This window comes from Columba livia, chromosome 8 (genome assembly GCF_036013475.1).
Source record: "Columba livia isolate bColLiv1 breed racing homer chromosome 8, bColLiv1.pat.W.v2, whole genome shotgun sequence".
NCBI classification, from domain to species: domain Eukaryota; kingdom Metazoa; phylum Chordata; class Aves; order Columbiformes; family Columbidae; genus Columba; species Columba livia.
In genome coordinates this window covers 6,410,543-6,429,926 of record NC_088609.1, presented here as the reverse complement: position 1 = coordinate 6,429,926, position 19,384 = coordinate 6,410,543, and the positions used below count along the sequence as shown (strand labels likewise).

The 19,384-nt window shown below is 42.5% G+C and overlaps 1 protein-coding gene and 1 long non-coding RNA gene across 4 annotated transcripts in view; one reads left to right on the top strand and one right to left on the bottom strand.

Annotated features, from left to right (window-relative positions):
• Positions 1–510: 510 nt before the first annotated feature.
• Positions 511–5,359, bottom strand: LOC110357799 (uncharacterized). Its single transcript, XR_002411681.2, has 2 exons — positions 3,395–5,359; positions 511–2,659 (listed from the first exon to the last, which is right to left on the bottom strand). It is a non-coding gene; the product is annotated as an uncharacterized LOC110357799 (long non-coding RNA).
• Positions 5,360–5,434: 75 nt separating this feature from the next.
• Positions 5,435–19,384, top strand: part of COP1 (COP1 E3 ubiquitin ligase) — a 127,182-nt gene continuing 113,232 nt past the window's right edge. The window contains exons 1-6 of one of the 3 annotated variants that reach the window (XM_065070841.1): positions 5,435–5,915; positions 12,125–12,184; positions 13,265–13,362; positions 14,684–14,748; positions 17,152–17,271; positions 19,316–19,384. In XM_065070841.1, the coding sequence (XP_064926913.1) occupies positions 5,572–5,915; positions 12,125–12,184; positions 13,265–13,362; positions 14,684–14,748; positions 17,152–17,271; positions 19,316–19,384 (756 nt within the window). In that variant the 5' untranslated portion in view covers positions 5,435–5,571. The other 2 variants (XM_065070840.1, XM_065070842.1) reach the window with 2 other exon arrangements.

Below are 19,384 nucleotides of genomic sequence, written 5' to 3'. Positions count from 1 at the left end.
AGGGAGGGATGAGAGCAGGAGCAACTTAATGAATGAAACCAGACTGGAAAATATTCAGGCTGGTCAGCCCTAATGCCATCACTGGACAGGCCTGAAAATTCTGATATTTGAAATAGATTTCTCTATATTTGTTTCACATCCTAATTTTTTGAAATCTTACAGCTTACTTTTCCTGCCCTGCCCCTATAACCACGAGGGCCAGGCACATGCTTCCCTAGAAACACCAGAAAGCAGCATAGCTCAGGCAAACACCAGATCTAGGCAGCCGGGGCTGCAAGAAAACATCAGCTCTTGGAAGCCAAACAGTCAATCCTGACAGGTGGCGACACTAAAGACAAAGACTTTTGCCGCTCATAACATAATGGAGAGTTCACAGGAGGTAGCATCACATGCTGATGTTCAAAAAAACAATTGCAAGCCACAAAATAGACCCATTCCATGCGCTGAGGGCACATAAACTACATCAGCATCAATCATGTTTTGTGGGAAAGAAATCACCCTGGACAGAGATGCCAAATTAATCTTTATTAAAATTATTAGTGCAGTTACAGAAGGAATGAATTTGAGCATGGTTGTGTTTAGGCACGGTGTATTAGCTGAGAGCGGGAGCGATTGCAGGGGCTGAGTTTGGCCAGATTTGGGGGGTGTTGGTGGGAGCAGGCACAGCGGGTAAGGAACGGCTGAGCCTTGCCACTGAGTGAGAACCAGCTTTGGCAGAGCTGCAGGGTCCAGACATGCACCTGGGGCTGCACAAACCCAGGGTGGGCCAAGCCAGTGTGAGAGAGAAACCCGCATTAGCCCTCCTTAAGCCAAGCGGGGAGTTTAGTTAGTATTTGCCCAGAAAGCCCACTCAATACAAGACTCAAAGCAAAAGTACATGCCATAAGGGAACCATCACTCTGCCCCCAGGTACATATATTACAGTGTGGTGTTTAATAACAGGATGGTATCCTTTTTTTTTTTTTTTTCCCCCTATAAAGGGAATTTCATAATTCTGAGCAGTCACTGATGTGTTTCTGCTTGTGTAGGTCAGAAATGAAGCCAGGCTCCTCTGTTGCTTTGCTTCAGGACGCACCCTTTGACATGGCAGGTGCACGTGCATTTCTCTTTGTGTCTCTGTAGCGCCTGGAAACTTTGGAGACAATATTTCAGTATTACAGAAGAGTCACCAAATGATTTTAACCTCATTTTAGTTCCATCAAGTCAAATGCGTCTTCAGAAGGCGTGAATAATGTAGTTGCAGTGAACAAGGATGACACCTCTCCAAGATAACCTTTTATTTTTCTACTTTTCTTTTTTTCTTTTTCTTTAGAAGATCGGTGCTTTTGAAACATAGCAGTAAATGTTGGTATTTTATTTTGCTGATCACTTCTGAAAACTGTTAAACCACTTTTGCTCAAAATCTCTACAGCAAATGGAGGAAGGCTGAGGCTGATGCATACAATTAATGGTGTGTTATAAAGCATTGAAAAAATATCTTTTTTTTTAATAACAGTGTATAATCCTAATTATAACAGATGTCACTAAGCATCCTGCCCCCTGGCACTACTTGGTTCTGCACTACTGAACTAGAAAAGAAGTTAAAAAGAACAAATCAACCAACCAGGTAGGTCCCCCACAGTTCCTGCTGTACTCATATCCCAAGCAGCCCACTTCAATCTAAACGGTATGTTTTAAGAATGAAATATTCCTTCACAGGCAAGCTCCAGATGATGACCAGATGTGTACCTGTGTTGCTATAAGAGGAATTAGTTCCTATGTCTCTGCCAAAACACAGTCATTAAGCACATTGTGTCCTTTCCTTGGGAGCTCTGCACTGAAAATCTGAGACGTGACCAGGTTTCTCCCATTTAACAGAGGTGGGGGTCTACCTGATGGGTAGGAACTGGGTCTTCTAGAGAGCTTTGCTGCAGCTTGGCTTTAGGAGAAGCTGCCGACAGCCTAATTTTCAGATTTACAGAGCATTAAGAGCTTCCATTGACTCTGTAACCAGGTGATGAATCTGTCTACGCTTCATTTTTCTCAGCTATAAAAAGGGAGAAATGCCATTTCTGTCACTTGCTAGCTGGGAGGTTAATGTAATGATTATTAATAAAGCTCTCTAATGACCTCTGGAGCAGCATTTCCCAAGCCAGGGTGTCGGCTACTGGCAGGAGCTGCTGCGCTCCTGAACAGACTAGCGGACCCAGTGGAAATTAGGTAGCAGCAACGGGCTCAGAAACAGAAGCAGAAGTAATTTTGCTAATGAGTCTCCAGCAGTTGGGAGCAGAGTCCGGGAGGCGACTGTCATTTCCCCCAAACATCCGGCCCACACGTCACGCTGTGTGGAAGAAGTCACAGGCTCCCTGCATGGTGATCCATGCAGAGCATCCTTAATGATTTCTGCAGCTCTGCTTCTGCTGGGCATCACACCTGCAACTGCCTGTTGCACACGTAAATGGAGCTGCAGTCATAAAAGTCACAAAATCAGGACTTATAATAAGGAGGATTTATGTACCCAGAAAAGCAGAACCTATATTGCTATTAAGGTTCATTCATCTATAGACAGTACTTGTCTGCTCCTTCCTTCAATGTCAGGATTAGTGCGTCATCCCTCCTTACACAGGATCAGAACTGGTATTTCTCTGCTTCAGACCTGGTGAGTGAGCGGTTTTGAAGGCTGGAAAATACAGAAAAGAGCAGATTCTTACAGACAGTCTCCCAAAATGCACATCTCTCAGGAATACCAGTTTCATTGTACAAAGTAATTGCTGAGGGCTACAGCTGGAGATGATTTACCCCAGAGAAACTGATTTGTTTTCAGACTGTCAGGAACAGGTCTTGTTTACATGCTGGGTAGGAGGTGCTTGCCTTCCTGTGATCCACATGCCTTCAAAGGCAGATATAATATTATGTCCCCTTTAAGAGAGAAAAACCTCTCACAGCTGATCTATCGTGTTTCACTCTTGTACTCCTGCCACCAAGTCTAATAACAGATTTGTCAATACTTGGACAGCAGCAAATTAATTCTTAGAGCTCATTTTGTGCTCATGGGGACTGGAAGATAACCGATGCACCACTGCTCCAGCAAACTTTAAAACCAGGAGACTTTATCCCAGTACAATGTGCAAAGTATCTCTGGGAAGCAGCATCCAATCTTCCTTTAGGCTGCACACATTGATCTTGGAACAGGTAGCACAGGGTAACTCCAGGAAAGAAATGTCTGCAGAGCCAGTTCTTCACTTAGAGGGCCTCCAAGAGCTTGTAACGACATCCTAAAGCTCAGGGGATCAGTCTTTCAGTGCTGGAGCTGCTGGGTGCCACACTAACTGCCTGGCCTATGGATAGAGGTGTTGTGAAGGCCAGTTACATACAGGCATAAGCGGGCATATATTTGATCTTTATCAGTTTTTACCTGTGTCATTTTTTCCTCCCTGTAGCACAGCCAGTAGTGGCATCCAAGGATAGCAAGACTTTCCAAGGACCATCCAGTATTTCAGTACACATAAAGCATGCACAAGTGCTACTGCCAATACGACTGCTTAATACTGCTTTGTTCTTCCCTTGGAAACCTAGAAGTCCATTGCAGATACTCATCCATAAAGTTTTTGGTCCCTCTGGAAGACAAGGAAATGAGGTTTTCCTTTGTCTTAGCAATAGCAAATACGATGCACACAGACACCAACAGTCAGGCTCAAAGATATTTATGCTCTTCTCTTTTACTTCTACTGAAAAACGGGGGAATTGATGTGTTTCAATGTCTTTACGGAGTTAGTCCTGAGACCTGCCACTCCAGAGGCTATTTATTGAAAACAGGAGAACACGACTAAAAATCCACAAACCAAACCACCAAAAAGAACACCAAAACTATAAAAAGAAACATCTTAATACCAGCAACAAAAAGTTAAATCATGGAAATGACTAAAATGGCAGATGTCAGCTTGCGAAGGTGAGACTACCAGCCAGAATTTCAAAGTAAAGCTGCCATAGAATTTCCTGGGTTGCACCAATCCACTTTCCCACAATAACATTCCTCACAGAGACTGCTTGGGTTTTGATGACTGTCTTGGGATTTATTTTGAACATTAGGGTTAAATACACGGAGGCAAACACCCAGTGGTATTCAAGCATAGTTGGGAGGTGAGGGCAGGAGGAGCACTCCGCAGCTCTCCATGTGCAGCAGCATCTCTGGAGCAAATCACGAGCTGCATTTCACTGTGTTCCCTTTGGCACACTTGTGAACCAGTGTCCCTGACACCCTGCTGCATGCCAGAGAGGTCTCCTGGCCGACACTGACTATCCAAAGCCACCTTTTTATTTCTCTCAGACTAGTTTTACCAGCTCTCATACAGGTTTTACAGCCCACCGAAGGCTCACTGTGCTGGCTTCGCTGGGAGAAGTGCTGCAGAGCTGATCTCTTTGGGTGTTTTCCCATGCCTGGGTTTAGGATTACCATCCTCAGGGAATGCCCTTGAGTTTCTCCAGCTGCCTTTTTAACCCTAGACAGGTAAAGCTGACTGCGGACAATATAGTTACTCAATGCAAAGCAATATGTTTCTGTAGGTTGTTGGAAGAGAAACAAAAGGGAGCACCAGGTATCTCTCTGCAGTATTTCTGGCCAGGGTGAGAAGTTGGCAAGTGCCAAGTTTCACGAACCCTTCGGTTTGGCTTGCAAAAGTCTGGGTCTGTGGGCAACATCTCCCTTAACACCTGAAACATATTTGTGGCATCGTTCATTAACACTTTACCCATTACCTTATGCAGAAAGCAGTCTGCCCTTGCTTCTGTAAAACCATGGGCTATTGTAGGGAACCGGGAACAGCCTGTGGGCCTGGCTAGCGGGATTCCCTTGGGCAGCAGGGAGCTGGCTCAAGCCCCGCAAAAACAGAGCTGCTCTTCGCGATACACGTAGAATCATAGAATCGTTTTGGTTGGAAGGAACCTTTAAGATCATTAAATCCAACCATTAACACAACACCAGCACTAAACCACGTCCATAAGAACCACATCTATGTGTATTTTAAACCCCTCCAGTGATGGTGACTCCACCACTGCCCTGGGCAGCCTGTTCCAACACCCGACATTCTTCTTTTCGGGAAGAAATTGTTCCCAAGATCCAATCTAAACCTCGCCGGGGCAGTCTGAGGCTGTTTCCTCTCTATAGGTCCTATCGCTTGCATTTCATCCAAGGCGATAGCTGCAGCTGACAGCACCCTGTGCAACACAACACAACACAACACAACAAACACAACACAACACAACACAACACAACACAACACCACAGCCCAGCCCGGACCAGACCGGACCGGACCGACCCCTCAGGGTACCCCGGTGGCTCCGCACACCAACCGCTCCCTCCGGGGACCCCGCCGCCCCGCCCCGCGGGCAGCCCGGCCCCGCCCCGCGCATGCGTGTCGGCCTGTCCGCTTGTCAATAAAGCTTGAACAAGCGCCGCGCGGGCGGGCGTATTTTTTATTATTTTTTTTTTTTCCTTTGAACGAACTTTATTGTTCCCGCGGCGCCGCGCGCGCGGGGATGCGCTGAGGCCGCTCCGCCGTCGGGGGCCCCCGCTCCGCCCGGCCCGGCCTCGGCATGTCGGGCAGCCGCCCGCCGCCGCACCCCGCCGCGCCGCCCGCCGCCACCCCGGCCTCCTCCTCCTCCTCTTCCTCCTCCTCCTCTTCGGCGGCCATGGCGCCGGGCTCGTCTTCTTCGCAGGCGGCGGCGGCGCGGCCTGTGCTGGTGGCGGCCGCCGTGTCGGGCTCGGGAGCGGGGCTGGCCCGGCTGGCGGCGGCGGCGCGGCCCGGCGGCGGCTCCTCGGCGGGAGGCGGCGGCAGCGGCGCGGGAGGCGGCGGCAGCAGCAGGAAGAGGCCGCTGCTCACCCCGCTCTGCAACGGGCTCATCAACTCCTACGAGGACAAGAGCAACGACTTCGTCTGGTGAGCGCGATACGTGTCGCGATAGCGGCCCCCGCGTCGCCGCCATGCCGGCGGGGTGCGAAACACCGGCGGGGGGACGGAGCAGCCGGGAGCGGCACCGCGGGGGCTCGCTGGGGCTGGAGAGGCTTCGGTGCGTCTCATTGTCCTCGAGGGGTTTGGGGTGTTTTCGCCCCGTTTTGTGCCTGTTTGCTGTTTGGCCCTGTGTAGCGGTGTTGGTTTCACCCTCTCTTGTGTTTTTTAAGCCAAATCAGGTTATTCCCGGCAGGTTCCTCGTTGGGTACGCGCCGGAGCAGCACAACTTCTCGGAAAGGACCTGCGACCGGAGATGTTTCCTCATAACGTGTTGACATGGCAAGGAAACGTCCTGTGTGCTTGGGCGGGGTCCGGGGGGGCTCTGGTCTCCTCTGGACCCATTGTGCTGCCCCGCTCCAGCCCCTGCAAGAGCAGCCAGCAGAGGATTTTGTGCCCCTGTGGATGGAGATCCGAGGGGACTCGTGGTGGTTGATCAATCCAGCAAAGCTGTTGTGGGTTTGCCTCCCATGCTGAGAAAGGTTGGCTAGTTTGAAACAGCAATAAGGTTTGTGCCGCTCTGGCACCTCAAGCTACATGGGTGAGAAATGTTGGTGTTGTGATGGGTTAAAGATTTTTCTTGGAGGTGTTGAGGTGTTTTCCTTCTAATGTTTGGCTGCAGCTCATAGCTGGAAATAGTCTTTCAGCAGAAGTCATAGACTAAAGCCCTCTGCTGTGTGTGTTTTGGGAACTTGTTGGTAATTTGCAGTTTTAAAGAGGCCCCATAGCTGATGGGTTTCAAGCCTCCTAACTTAAAGAGTATGTTTGTTTTTTATAGCTGGTTGAATATACTAAAATATGAGAACAAAAGGCAGGGGTAAACATTTGCACCTGAGAGACAAGCAGTGAGGAGATACTGGAGAGAAGCTCAAGTTGTAGGGAAGTTATGTATTGGAAGGAAACAGATTAAAAAAAAAGAAAGATTACTTTGACAGCTGTGACTTATAGGTGAGGGTTGGTTGTTTGGCAACTCCAGAGGACAGGTGTTTTCTCAAAAACCTGTAGACGTGGTTTTACAGCTTTGTAACCTGTCTAGCAGAGTAGATAGGAAATATCCCTGCTGCTAAAGCAAGAACCTGAAGCTGCTAAAAAGTTAGTGGCAGAGAAAACAGTAACTATTTCTTCTTAGTTATAAGTAATAATAACAATTGCTACCTCTTACTCTAAGTGGTGTTTGCTCAGCAGCAGAATTGGGATGAGGACACACAGCGGTAATCAGCTGATGTCCTGCCCTGGCTGAAAGCTCTAGGCTGCATCAGGTGGATTTAAGGGCATGTGGTGTGGGTTTCTGTTGGTGATGGGGGGTTGGGGGCTAACTTGATTGCAAATGCTTGAGCCCCTCTGTTCCCTCTGCAACCATTGCTCCCCATCCCTTCCTGGTCAGCTCTCATTTCCCATTTTGCTGTCTGTCATAGAAATTAGGGTGTTTGAAGGGAAATGACACTTGTAAGAAGTTTGTAGGCCAGCTGAAATATTTTAAAGACAGTTCAAAAAGCTGAGTTTCTTGGTTTTGTTTTTTTTTTTTTTCTTTTCCTGCAGGGTAACTACTGTGTATGCTTTGAGGAGAACATGTAATTAGCTGTTTTCTCCTCATCAAGGAGTGCTGCTGGCTGCATGAAGTGAGAGGAAAAAATCACTGAGTAATAATCAGGGCAAAATATCTTCTCTTGTCCCCCTCTTACCATTTACAAGAGAGTGACATTGAGCATATTGAACTGCAGGTCAGAAGCTTTAAGAGCAGACATTATAGTTAACTTCCCTGGATTCTTAACTGCTGTGTATTTCTGTGGGCTGTAGGGCTTGTTCTTGCTTATTATCACTAGCTTCAAATTATAGTGTTCCTCTTTGGTTTTTTCAGTTAGCAATACAGTTACGCAGTACAGAAATAAACTCAACTGTGCAAGTCTGGAATTTTGAGCAATGTTCCAGAAGACAGAGGGGTGTATGTGTGTGGGGGGCATTTAATTGATTTAAACAAGTTTTGTATATCTCAGTGGGAGGGGCAGAAATTTTTCATATACTTTTTATTTTTCTGTAAGGACACTTTCAAGATGCTGCCAGCTGCAGGGAACATTTGCTAATTTTCCTGAGCATGGGCTGTGAGTTGCTGTTAGCTACAGCATAAACTCAGTGGTAGATTCTGCCTGTACCAGACTGAAGGTGGGAAAGAGTAAAGAAGTTTGGGTGAGTTTCAAACACCAAGGTGCAAGTGGAAATCCTGTAAATAGTGTTAATATGTGCAACCTCCCTGCCTGTCTTTTGGAAGTGCTATCTCAGCAGTGTGAGGCCTGGGCTTTAATGTAAATGTTGGCATAGGTTGCTAGTCTGTGTTGTGAAACATTTAGTAAGTGTGTACCATTTGTGGTGTGTATCAGCTGCTGCCTGGAAATGTGTAACTCTCGTCAGGAAAGCAAATAGATCTAACTGACTGGACAATTTTGTTGTGAAAGGGGAAACTTTTTGTTTCTCTTAGTGCAGGATGTAGAATTTAAAGGTAGTTTGTGCTGTTGGTGTAGGCAGGCCTATTTCCACTTGCCTGGAGAGCATCTGAAAGGGAACCTTCTAATCAGATGATTTTCTGCTGTCCAGCAGTGTAATTGCTTATGATTTTCCCAGGTCTTACATTAGCCCTCTCAATTAGGGGTTGTCTAAACCCCTTTGAAACCAGTGTCTATCTGCTGTGCTCCCTGGATGAAGGGGATGCGAGTTAGGCTGTCTCTCTAGCGGCTGCTTTGTGCCAGTGCACAGGCAGAATTCAGTACATAGAGAAGAGGGGATGTTGCATGCTGAGCTGGAGAGGTACACCCAGCAAACTCAGGGGCTGTGTGCTTTGCTTAATGGTGGACTTGCAGGTTCATGGTTTTTTTTTTCCTCAGGTGACTGGTTACCTCTTAGTGTCAGGTGTGGACTGAGTGTAGTTGTTCAGGTGCTTGTAATCTGGCAAACCTCTTCAGTTAGCAATGCTGCAAATTAACCCTGGAGGCTACCAACTAAAAACACAGCGAGCTGTTTATGTACTGTGTACAATGGTGGTTTTATAATCCATGGTTTTATTTGATCTTCTTCTTACATATAGAGTAATGGCCGTGATCTTTAACCTGACCACCTTCTCTGTGAAGAACAGAGCCTGCACAAGTCCTGCTCTCTTCGTAGACCAAAGAGGTGCAGAATAGGAGGGAGAAACCGTAATGGGTCTTGTTTGCTGCAGGGCAGAGGAAATTTGAAATGTATTTAAATTTCAGTGATCACTTGAGCCAGGTGTTTGGATAGCAGCAGGGTGACAGTAGTGCTCTTGAGAGGTGCCTTGAAAACAGCTGGCAAAACTTAAGAGGTGTGAACTTGGTTAAAATGATTTTAAAATGTTTGAGTTATACCTCATAGAGAAAGAATGGTAAGCCTTCGCAGTGCTGGATTAAAAAACAAACAAACAGCTGTATAGTAAATAGGGCATCAGTATCTGGTAAAGAACAGTGATATTTTTGGCTTGCTGAAGTAATATGCATCATTTTTACCTGCTTCTGCTGCTTAAGACAAATGGAGAATAAGAGCTGTCTCATGCAGAGAAGCCTTGATTTCACCACACTGGTGCTTCTCAGTTTTGGTGTGTGCTACAAGCTGTAGTGTATCTCAAGCCCCCATCGCTCCAGTACTTTCTTAACCTTCCCTCTGTGTTAAATTAACTTAAAACAACTGGTGCAGAGCAACTTCAATGTGTTACAGCCAGCTTGGCTTTGGTCAGTATTAAAAGACATCAATCTTGTTTCCACTTGTAAATCAGTGAGCATTTGGGGGGAAACTGTTCTTAATGGAAACTTCAGGCTCTGTTAACGATGACCCTGGCACTGAATGGCTGTGTTTGCTGGCTCTGATTGCTTTTTCTCACCTATTTTGGCTCTGTCACTTCTGCAATCAAACTAGTATGAAGAATAAGTTTGGGAACAGTGGTCTTGGGTGAGTGTCATATTAGGAGGTAATCTTCCTATTTGTGCTCTAATTTGTGGTGTCCTGTTGCAGACAGAAGAGCCTTACAGCCTTGTTGGTTGTTGTTCTTTTTAGAGGCAGGGCATTAAGAGTGTGCTGGAAAAAACACATCGGGCCCTGTGGGAAATAGCAGTTTTTAGCATGATACAGAGAGTGTGACTATGTTAGTGTGACTAGAAAAAGGCAAAGAATTTAAGCTGCCCATCACCAGTGGGAAGAAACCAGCCTCAGGCATGCATATAACCAGAAGTCTCTGACTTTCTTTTTTAAAGGCCAGCTAGTAGAGTACAAAGGTGCCTAATTTTCCTTTTATTAATCCACCATTGTTGGCGAAGTTTGATCATAATTTATTCTAAACAGTGCCTTGAAACTAAAAACACTTTTAACTCAGATGTAGTGATTTGAACCTCTGAAGTTGGTGCTACTCAAGATGAATGTCCAGAAAAAGTCTGCGAGGGTGGAAGAGGGAAAGGTGTCTGTTAATTTAGAGGCTTCTTTTGAGGAGCGGAACTGGTGACTCAGTTCATTCAGAGAGTAGCTTTCTGGTTTGATTGGTTTGCCTTTATATTGTGGTTACACAGATGATTTGGTAAAATACTTAAGACATTCTGGTTTGTATGTGAGACTGGACAACCCTTTCAATGCATCTATGTTTTCCAGTTTGGTCATTTGGAAGGGGATTGCATTGGCAGGGGCCACAGCTTCCCCTTAATGGGCTTAACAATAAGTATTTATTTAAGAGGTGTTTCCTCTTTCCTATTTTTAAATGCCTAATTGGGACAACAAATGTTAGTACCCTCTAAAGTGGATGGCAGAAAGGGGGAATGACTTCTGCGGAGTGCTAACAAGGGGATAAACTGAGGTGCTCCTCTCCCCTGGCTGCTTATTGCAGTCTGATCTGGGTTTTTTGATCTTGGATTCAAAAATATTTCTGCTTTTCAGAAGTTGTTAACAGTTTATTAACAGCTCATTCTGTGGGAACTGCCTTGTTGGCAGAAGGTGGGAGGAAGCTGTTCCTGAAGAAAACAAGTGCTGGTGGAAACCTCACTGAAGTAAGATTGGTGTGGAGTGAGAGGAGAGCATTTGGATCTCTGCAAGGGCTTAGAAGCTGGGTGAAGCTTATGACCCAGCTGGTACATGTGGTATGTGCAGAATGGTGACATTGCTGTCCCCAGCATCTCACTGGATAGCTGGCCAAGACCTGAAGAAGAGTATGTATGTGATAGCATTATCTTACCAGGTGTCAGGGTCAGCAGCCCTAGGAGTCACTGGAAGATATATCCCTTCCCTCCTTTCATTTGTTTCGTTTTCCTTTCAAACATGTCACGGCCACTTAATGATGAGACCGATTTCTTCCTCTACCTGTCTCACTGGATTCCTGTGTCTCTTGCTCAGGTTCCTGCACATCTTTCAGCTCCCTGCTTGGTCCTTGGCGATCCCTCCTGGAGAGCTGCCTGCGCTTTGCTCACTAACAAGACTTGGAAAAAAACAAAAGCCCCTGTTTCCACAGTCCCATATTCTACTTTTCCTGTTCTCTTTGGTTTTTTCCTAACACCATGCTTGACAGCCTCAGCCCTGGCTGCAGCCTGACAGTGTTCTGCAGGCGCACCCCCTCCTTGGCACCTTCCTTCTCCTCCTGCTTAGTAATTCTTGTTCTCATGACATCATTACTATTTCTGTTCTGCTCTGCCTCTTTGTGTTGTGGGGTTTTTTTAATTATAGATAGCTATTGGCTGAAAAAAAGGAATGATAAACTATTTTTGGTGTCATTTATAAATACGTTATATCTGTTCATGTGAAAAACAGGTTTTTTCACATTGTTTTGAGACCTAGTACCAGATGGTTTGAAGGTTCTTCTGCAGCCTTGTTTGTTGAAGGTACTCTGGCTTTGTTTGGGTGGTTTGCAACTATTGAAAGCTTCAAAAGTGAATGCTTACCTGGTTTCTAATTGTAGCAAACTTCCGAGTTCAAAGAACTGTTGATTGCCCTTTTGATCTTTATACTGGCTGGTTACTGCTGCACTTTTGTGTCCTCTTTCATTTTACAAACAGAAAATATTACCTAAGCTTGATTTTAGGTGTCTGCTTTGAATTAATAATACTTTCCTTCATTTTTTTAAATGTAATAATAGAGATCTGATTTTTTTCTTTTGTTTTCAGTCCAATCTGTTTCGATATGATTGAAGAAGCCTACATGACGAAATGTGGACACAGTTTCTGGTAAGATTTTTCTTTTTGCATCGTGCAAAATATCCACCTCTTAGAGCATGTGTGGACTGATCTTACTGTGAATCCCTTTCCTTCTGAGTTTTTGTTATTCTTCTGTCCTTGCACTGAAGAAAGAGGTTGGAATGAAATTTTTAATAATGAGCACCAGTCAGATGAAAAAAAATATCTTGGTGTTTAAAACAAAAGAAGTTGTGCCACTGTATTTCCTCTGTAAAGAAATAAAATGCTCATTAATTGCTGGTAGCATCCATTGCCCAGACTCAGAACAGTTTGTCACCTTCCCGTTGACAGTGGAAGGTGTCTGTGACCAGGCAAAGCAGTGGGTTCTGCGTCTGTAGAAGTCACACAAGTCAGTGTTGGTGTTGGGGTCTTGCCTTTTGCAAGACCATATACAGTTTGAAATGGTTTGCACGTTGTCTATTGCAATTCTCAAACTTTTTGAGAAAATATGCTTCGGACTTGTTTCTATTATACTGAGTTCGCCCAAAGTCCGCTTGTGTTTCGGTGTGTTACCTCTGGCTGACATATGGAGAGTGCAGAAGTACAAGAGCCCTCCAGGGGCAGGTGTGGAATTGTCTGCTCCTCCTCTTCTAAACTAGGGATTGGAATAAATGTTGAACCATGATGTTTTAATGTCTCATGTTCATTATACTCTTATGGTGTCTGCTAACTAGGAATAAATCACCTACCTTTTAAAAGAAGTAATACTTCAGTAGCCTAAAGCACTTCTTCAAGCAGCAAATTTTATCCTGTGATCCATAACATTTTTAAAAAGTCCAAGATAAGAGGCATTCCAATGTCTTTATTCAGACAGAACAGAGCAATGTTGTCAAATGTTGTATGTACTTAAATACCTTTGGTAATTCTGGCCAAGAAACTTTGCTGTCTCTCTGCCATAGCACACTCTTAGTTAATGTTGGAACATTTTGCCTCTGCTGTAGGATCTTAATGAAGCAGCTGGCAACACAAAGGTTATCAATGGTTGATGTTACTTACCCTTTGTTTATATTTTGTTCCTTCATGTTTGCTCACTTGTTTTTTCTTTTTTTTTTTTTTTTTGTTTTTAAACAGCTATAAATGTATTCACCAGAGCTTGGAGGACAATAACAGATGTCCCAAATGCAATTATGTTGTGGACAACATAGATCATCTTTATCCTAATTTCTTAGGTAAGCTCTAGGTTTCCTTGAACGAGGAACATCTTAGTTGTTAAAGGAAGGCAGGCACTTGTAAATTTGGCCTAGAAATAACCAGCTTCTGGATATTGAAAATAAAATCCAAACATCAGCCCTTGGGTCTACTGTGGCTTTTATATAAAAAGTGGTTAGTAGTATGAATTGTTAATACTCCACTGCCTCCAGCAGTTCTGTATGCGAGTTACAGCACTGAGACTGACTTGCTGCTGTTTGCATACTAAGAAAAGCAAAATGAAGATGTTCTTCTAGTGGCTAGACATTTCAATCTCTTTATTTACTTGCGTTTTCTTGCACTGTTGTCTGTCTAATAATCAAGAACATGCCCTGTTTACAAAACAAGGACACTGAAGGAGGGGAGGCTGAATTATGTATTGGACTATTTTGGCTGCTGCAGTGAGGTCCATGTGATTTATGTATGTGTGTAAATCACATACAGAAAAAAATACTTGTATGCATACATATGTGCAATCCTAACTGGTTTCTTCTTAAATAAGGGAGGGAAATCTTCCTAACTGGAGACAGAGTTTAAATCTGTGTTATGCGGAGAAAATATCAAAGGAACACATTGCGGTATGGAATATCAAAATTAAATCAAATGATGATTTTATGTGCTAGGGTATCCATTTGATAGTAAATAGATTAAAAGCTGCAGTAGCCAAGGAATGCTTTAGCAATGGGCATCCTGACTTAGATCCAAGCATGTTGTGCCAAAGCCAGACACCTACATTCCGGGGCTTCACACCTGTATTGTGAGGGAAAATGCACATGAGGAGGGGGGAGAACTTGTTTATGTGTGTGCAAAGGGTTGAGCTTATCTCTTTTTGCACCATTCACTGAATTGGTGTGAAATAAAACAGTAGCAAAAATATACCTTTAAAAATGCACATAGTAATTAAAGGAAAAAAGTTGTTCTATTTGCTGAGCTTGTTTCTGGCCTGTAGCAAACTAGTTCATGTTTTATCTCCTTCATGCTCTTCTGTTATATACTTCTGCCTTGGAGTTGAAAAGCTTTGTCAAAGAACCATGGGTGCTTAGGAAAATGAACTGAAGCATTTTGGGGAATATGTAGGCATTGTTTTTGATTATTTTTTTTTTAAATATTTTTCATGTACTTCACAAAAAAAGGAATAAATTGGTGAGAAAAAAATGGAGACATCTACTGTTTTAATTACTGAGGAATTAACTTAATTACTGTGGAATTAATAACCAAAGTAAAAATATTGAGGTAGACTTTTTCATACTTTTTTGTGAACTTTAAATCCAACTCTGACATCCTATTTATTTATGTTTCTAGTTAATGAACTTATTCTTAAACAGAAGCAAAGATCTGAGGAGAAAAGACTCAAACTGGACCATTCAGTGAGTAGCACCGTATGTTCCAACTTTTTTACTTTATATTTATTTAATGGTTCTGTACAGCACTTGTCATAATGTGGCTTAATTGAGGAGAAATTACACTGTTGAGCTGATGCTTTAACTTGCTTTATGTGGGAATAATACCAGTATCAGTGGCACTAGATCCCTTCAACCTTATTAACTCTCATTCCGCCTGCCAGCAATCTATGTGCAGAGGCAAGCTGTGTTACCGTAGCTAAGTGTCATATGATGTATTGAAAATAACCTGGGAAACTACCCACGGAAGCACACTTGTTTAAAGGTAATAATTTTCATTCAGTGTTGGAAATTACAGTTGCAATGAGAGTAATGGGCGATTAGAAGTGCCACAGGCTTGTCTGGTCATGTGCGAGAAGCCGCGTTCTGCAGGGAAGTTGGAGGAAAGCTAATACCAGCCACAAGAGGGAGAAGGATGCATTCTGAGTGCTGGTGTTCTGGCTCCGATCCCAGAGAAAACTGCCTGGATATCTTCTAGGCTTACTTAATGTCACAGAATCAGAGCATGATCTGTGTTCCCAGTTCATTAAAACCCCTGTACAGCAGCAGCGGATGCTCTTGTACATTAAGATCAAATAGACTATATGACATTAACCAGGAAACTTGTGTATTTGTCTCGCTATGTCTGGCTTCCTTGGCTTCTGTAATTTGTAAATAAGGTTGCAAACTAATATTAAAAATCAAGGACCCCCTGTTCTTTTCAGTTTAAAAACCCAATTTGGTTTCTGCAACACAGTCCCTAATTCTTTCAGCAGTTGTATGCTATAAAAAGAGCACGCTTTAAGGATTCATTGATTTATTCACACTAAGCTTTTATATTCAATATAAAAGATGTGTATACCATACCTGGTATACCATACCATACCATACACACACAGTTGACCTGAAGGCATGTACAGTAATTTCTTGGAAACCTGTTCTACTTTCTTATAGCGCACACTTCAAAACTCTGCCTGTAGATGCACTGATGTTAGATAACAACCAGTAAGTGGACATCTAGCATGACTTTATGTCCAACACAGCATTGTCTACCTTGTGGCAGCAAATAAAAAGTACTGACCTCTCTGAAAAGAGAAACTTTTGCTGTTGTACCTCCTTTTAATGTGCCTGTTCTCCTCTTGCATTACTTCTGCTATTAAGAGAAGTCACTCAATACATGTTACTGCAAACACACAGTTTCTTTGTCATGGATTTATCTCATTAAGAAATCAAGTTATGGTATCATTGAAGCTTTCAGAGTACTTTAGCAGTAGTACACTTTACTAGTACATTACTGTGTTAAAGTTAGTGTCAAATATTTTTGTCTTTAAAATTGTATTTTTGTGTGTGTGGTTATTTCAGATTGAAACTGGGTTTTTGCCTGTGTGGTTTCCACATGTTCTGCTGAGGGTTGTGTAAAAAGTTGTGTGTATGAATGTTACATATTTTATATTAAGCTAGCCAATACAAACAAGCTACTAGTACTTCTTAGGAAATGTTTGGTTTAGACTGAATGGCATTTCTAGTTCTGACAAATCTGAATATCTTGAGCTAGCGTTATAGCTTTTGTAGGGCAGGATTTTTAAAATCAAGCTTTGTTTCTTGAAAGGCCTAAAGACCATACAGCTGCTCCTATTGGTTCTCAAGGCTTTGTAATGTAAGGCTATAGTACCATTAACCTGTTATCTTGCTTTTCCTATGCTAAAAGGTTATTTATTTAATTGATTTTTTTACTCTTTCCTGGCAATGGCAAGAGCCAACAGTCTGTAGGGAGGGGTGGTAGTAGCTGGATCTCTGAGGAATCCTCACCTCTAGCAGGTTGAATGAGAAGATCATCCTGCTGAGCTCAATCTTCTTTCCTGCTCACACATTTCCTGTGAAAATGCTCTTAAGAGGAGTAGTGTGGGAGGTGAGAATAGAAAAGATAAGCTGATACTACCTCCTTCCATTTGAATTTAGCATGAGAGCTTTACCTATTTGTTAAAAAAATTAAAAGCTATTGCCACTTAACAGTATTTCAGATAGATGTAATCCAACTCAGCTTGAAAAAAACATGTTTTTTTTTTCTTTCTTCCCATAGAAACACATTCTCAGAAAGTAGGGCACAAATCAGATAAAATTGTGGCTGTGAAATAATCGCTTCGTGGCAGTACCAGCTATGCTCTCATAAAGCTCAAATATCTTCCAAATAAGATAAGCAGTTACACAGCAGGGTGAAAGACTTATATCCTGTACGTGTGGGAGAACTGGGAATTTTGATCCCTGAAATTGGTTTTGAAATTTTTACCAAGAGATGAAATACTATATTGTTGCTTTTAAAATTTGTTGCTGGATGTAGCTCTCGATGACTTGAACCCACTTTCTCTCCAATGTCTCTTGTTTTCTTTATAGAATGGCCACAGGTGGCAGATAATTCAAGATTTGTTGGGAACTGATCAAGACAATCTTGACTTGGCCAATGTCAACCTGATGCTGGAGCTGCTGGTGCAAAAGAAGAAGCAGTTGGAAGCAGTAAGAACTTTCTTATCTTATTTAAATGAACACCATTGACAAGTTAGCAGCTTTTTTTTTCATGCTTTTATCTTCTCGAAGTAAGATTCGATTACTGAATTAATTGCTGAGAATTTTGTCTTGCATTTTAGTGTTGAAAAGTTGTTCATCTCACTGACCTTTGTAGCAAAATAACATTTTGACTGTGATGCCCTTAATGTGCTTGTAGTGTTGCTGCTGGCAGGGTTGTGTAAACAAGCAGGGAAAATGGAAAAGGATAAGAGAAACTGGCTAGCAGAACAGAGAAATGCATATGACGATGTTTGCTAATTGACTATTGCACAAGTAAATGTCAGATCTTTCTTGGTAATAAGCAGGAAGAAGTCCAAAATATATAGGTTAAGGAATAAACTCAATGAATATGTGAAAAAAAATGCTATCTTTTAGTTTTCACTGGAACTGATATAACCTGAGTGACTGCCATGTCTGAAGACTTTTCTCAGTATTTAATGCTTGAAAGAAAAGTTCAAGTGTCTTATCAGGCTGGTTTGAGGATTTATACAATATGAAGCAAGCTGTTCCTATGATTTAATTAAAATGTTTTTAGTCTGGGATAGTTCTCGTGTGTTTGGCCATTCCATGCTGTTGGTCTCAAGTGACCATTTTCCAGTTAGGAGAGCCAGATCTTCTCAAACTGGATTACAAAACCTGGCCTAGTGAACTTTGGGTAGGAGGTTGGACTTTGATGGTTCTTTAAAACAGGTGAGGAAAAGTTGTATTGGGAATGGCTTATCTTAATTCACTCTCACAGAGTTAGTATTAACAGAACTTCTGGTTCTGATGGTAGGAAAGTAACCCAAGAATATGTTTACTGACCACTAGCAAAACTGTTTTGTTGCTGTGTCACATGGGGACTTTACATACATTTTTTGTTGTGGTTCAGTGAAGATGTGGTGGGAATATGGTTTCTAACTTAAGAGTAAAACCTCTTTTTTTCCCTGAAGCTTTTTTTGTCATTTGTGAGCAATCTAAAACAAAAGAAGGCACAGGACTGAGTATATGGGTGCTTCTGAGAAGAAATATCTTTTAAGGATACTAAGTCTTAAAAACAAACCAACCAAGGAAAACAAAAACCCCAAAGAAACAGACAAAAAACCAAAACCATGCCTGACACTTAAAGAACAATTTTAAAACATTTTTCCTTTCTGGTTTTACTTGCTTCACTTTCATTATCATCACAGGGTGGGGAGGAATAAAATAATCTCACAAATTTGTAGTCTTGCATCCTCGTCTCTTTTCCTGTCTTATCTGTCTTTAATGGATTCTGCATGCTCCTGTGTCTTGGTTCTCTTTGAGTATATGTTCACAGTCCTTTAATAGTAAATATTTTGGTAGGTTGTGAAAATAAACCACACAATACTGGGATAGAATTAGGGCTACATTAATATTGGAATGTAGTTTTTATTTTTCTTTCCCCTTGTGCTTCTCTTATTTTACCCTGTCAAATTTTGGCCAGTTTGGGTGAAAATATTAAAGCAATGGTCGAGGTAAATGACCTCTTATGGAAAGATGGGAAAAGGATGTTTTAGCTTTGTCAGTGACTTTACTGTTGTCTTCCACTCTTGAGAAATGTTCAGCAGTAATCTCTTTACATAAATACAAATGTTAATTTTGAAGTGAGGTGGTTTTCTTATAAATACTTAATGCTTTAGTATGTGTAACATTAAGTGGATGCTAATGGTCTTCCAGGGTCGAAGATGAGCCTGTGAGGAACCTGTATTCCAAAATGAATTTCAGATGCTGTGGCCAAAAACACAGAAAAGCATTTCAACTTACTAATAAGTGTTCAGTAACACACCAACAAGGGCTGTTACAAGGTTTTCTGTCTTCATGCAAAAAATTGCTGTGAGCCAAACAAAACCTTAAAACCTGTGTGGCAAAGTAATACTACTGTTGTTAAAACAGCCTTAATAAGCTATTTTCTCTTCCTTACCTCTCAGTGAAAGCTGTTTCTGTGTTGTGTGGATTTTTGTGTATAAAATGTTCCTTATTTACTGTGTTACAGGAGTCCCATGCTGCCCAATTGCAGATCCTTATGGAGTTTCTCAAAGTTGCAAGAAGAAACAAAAGAGAG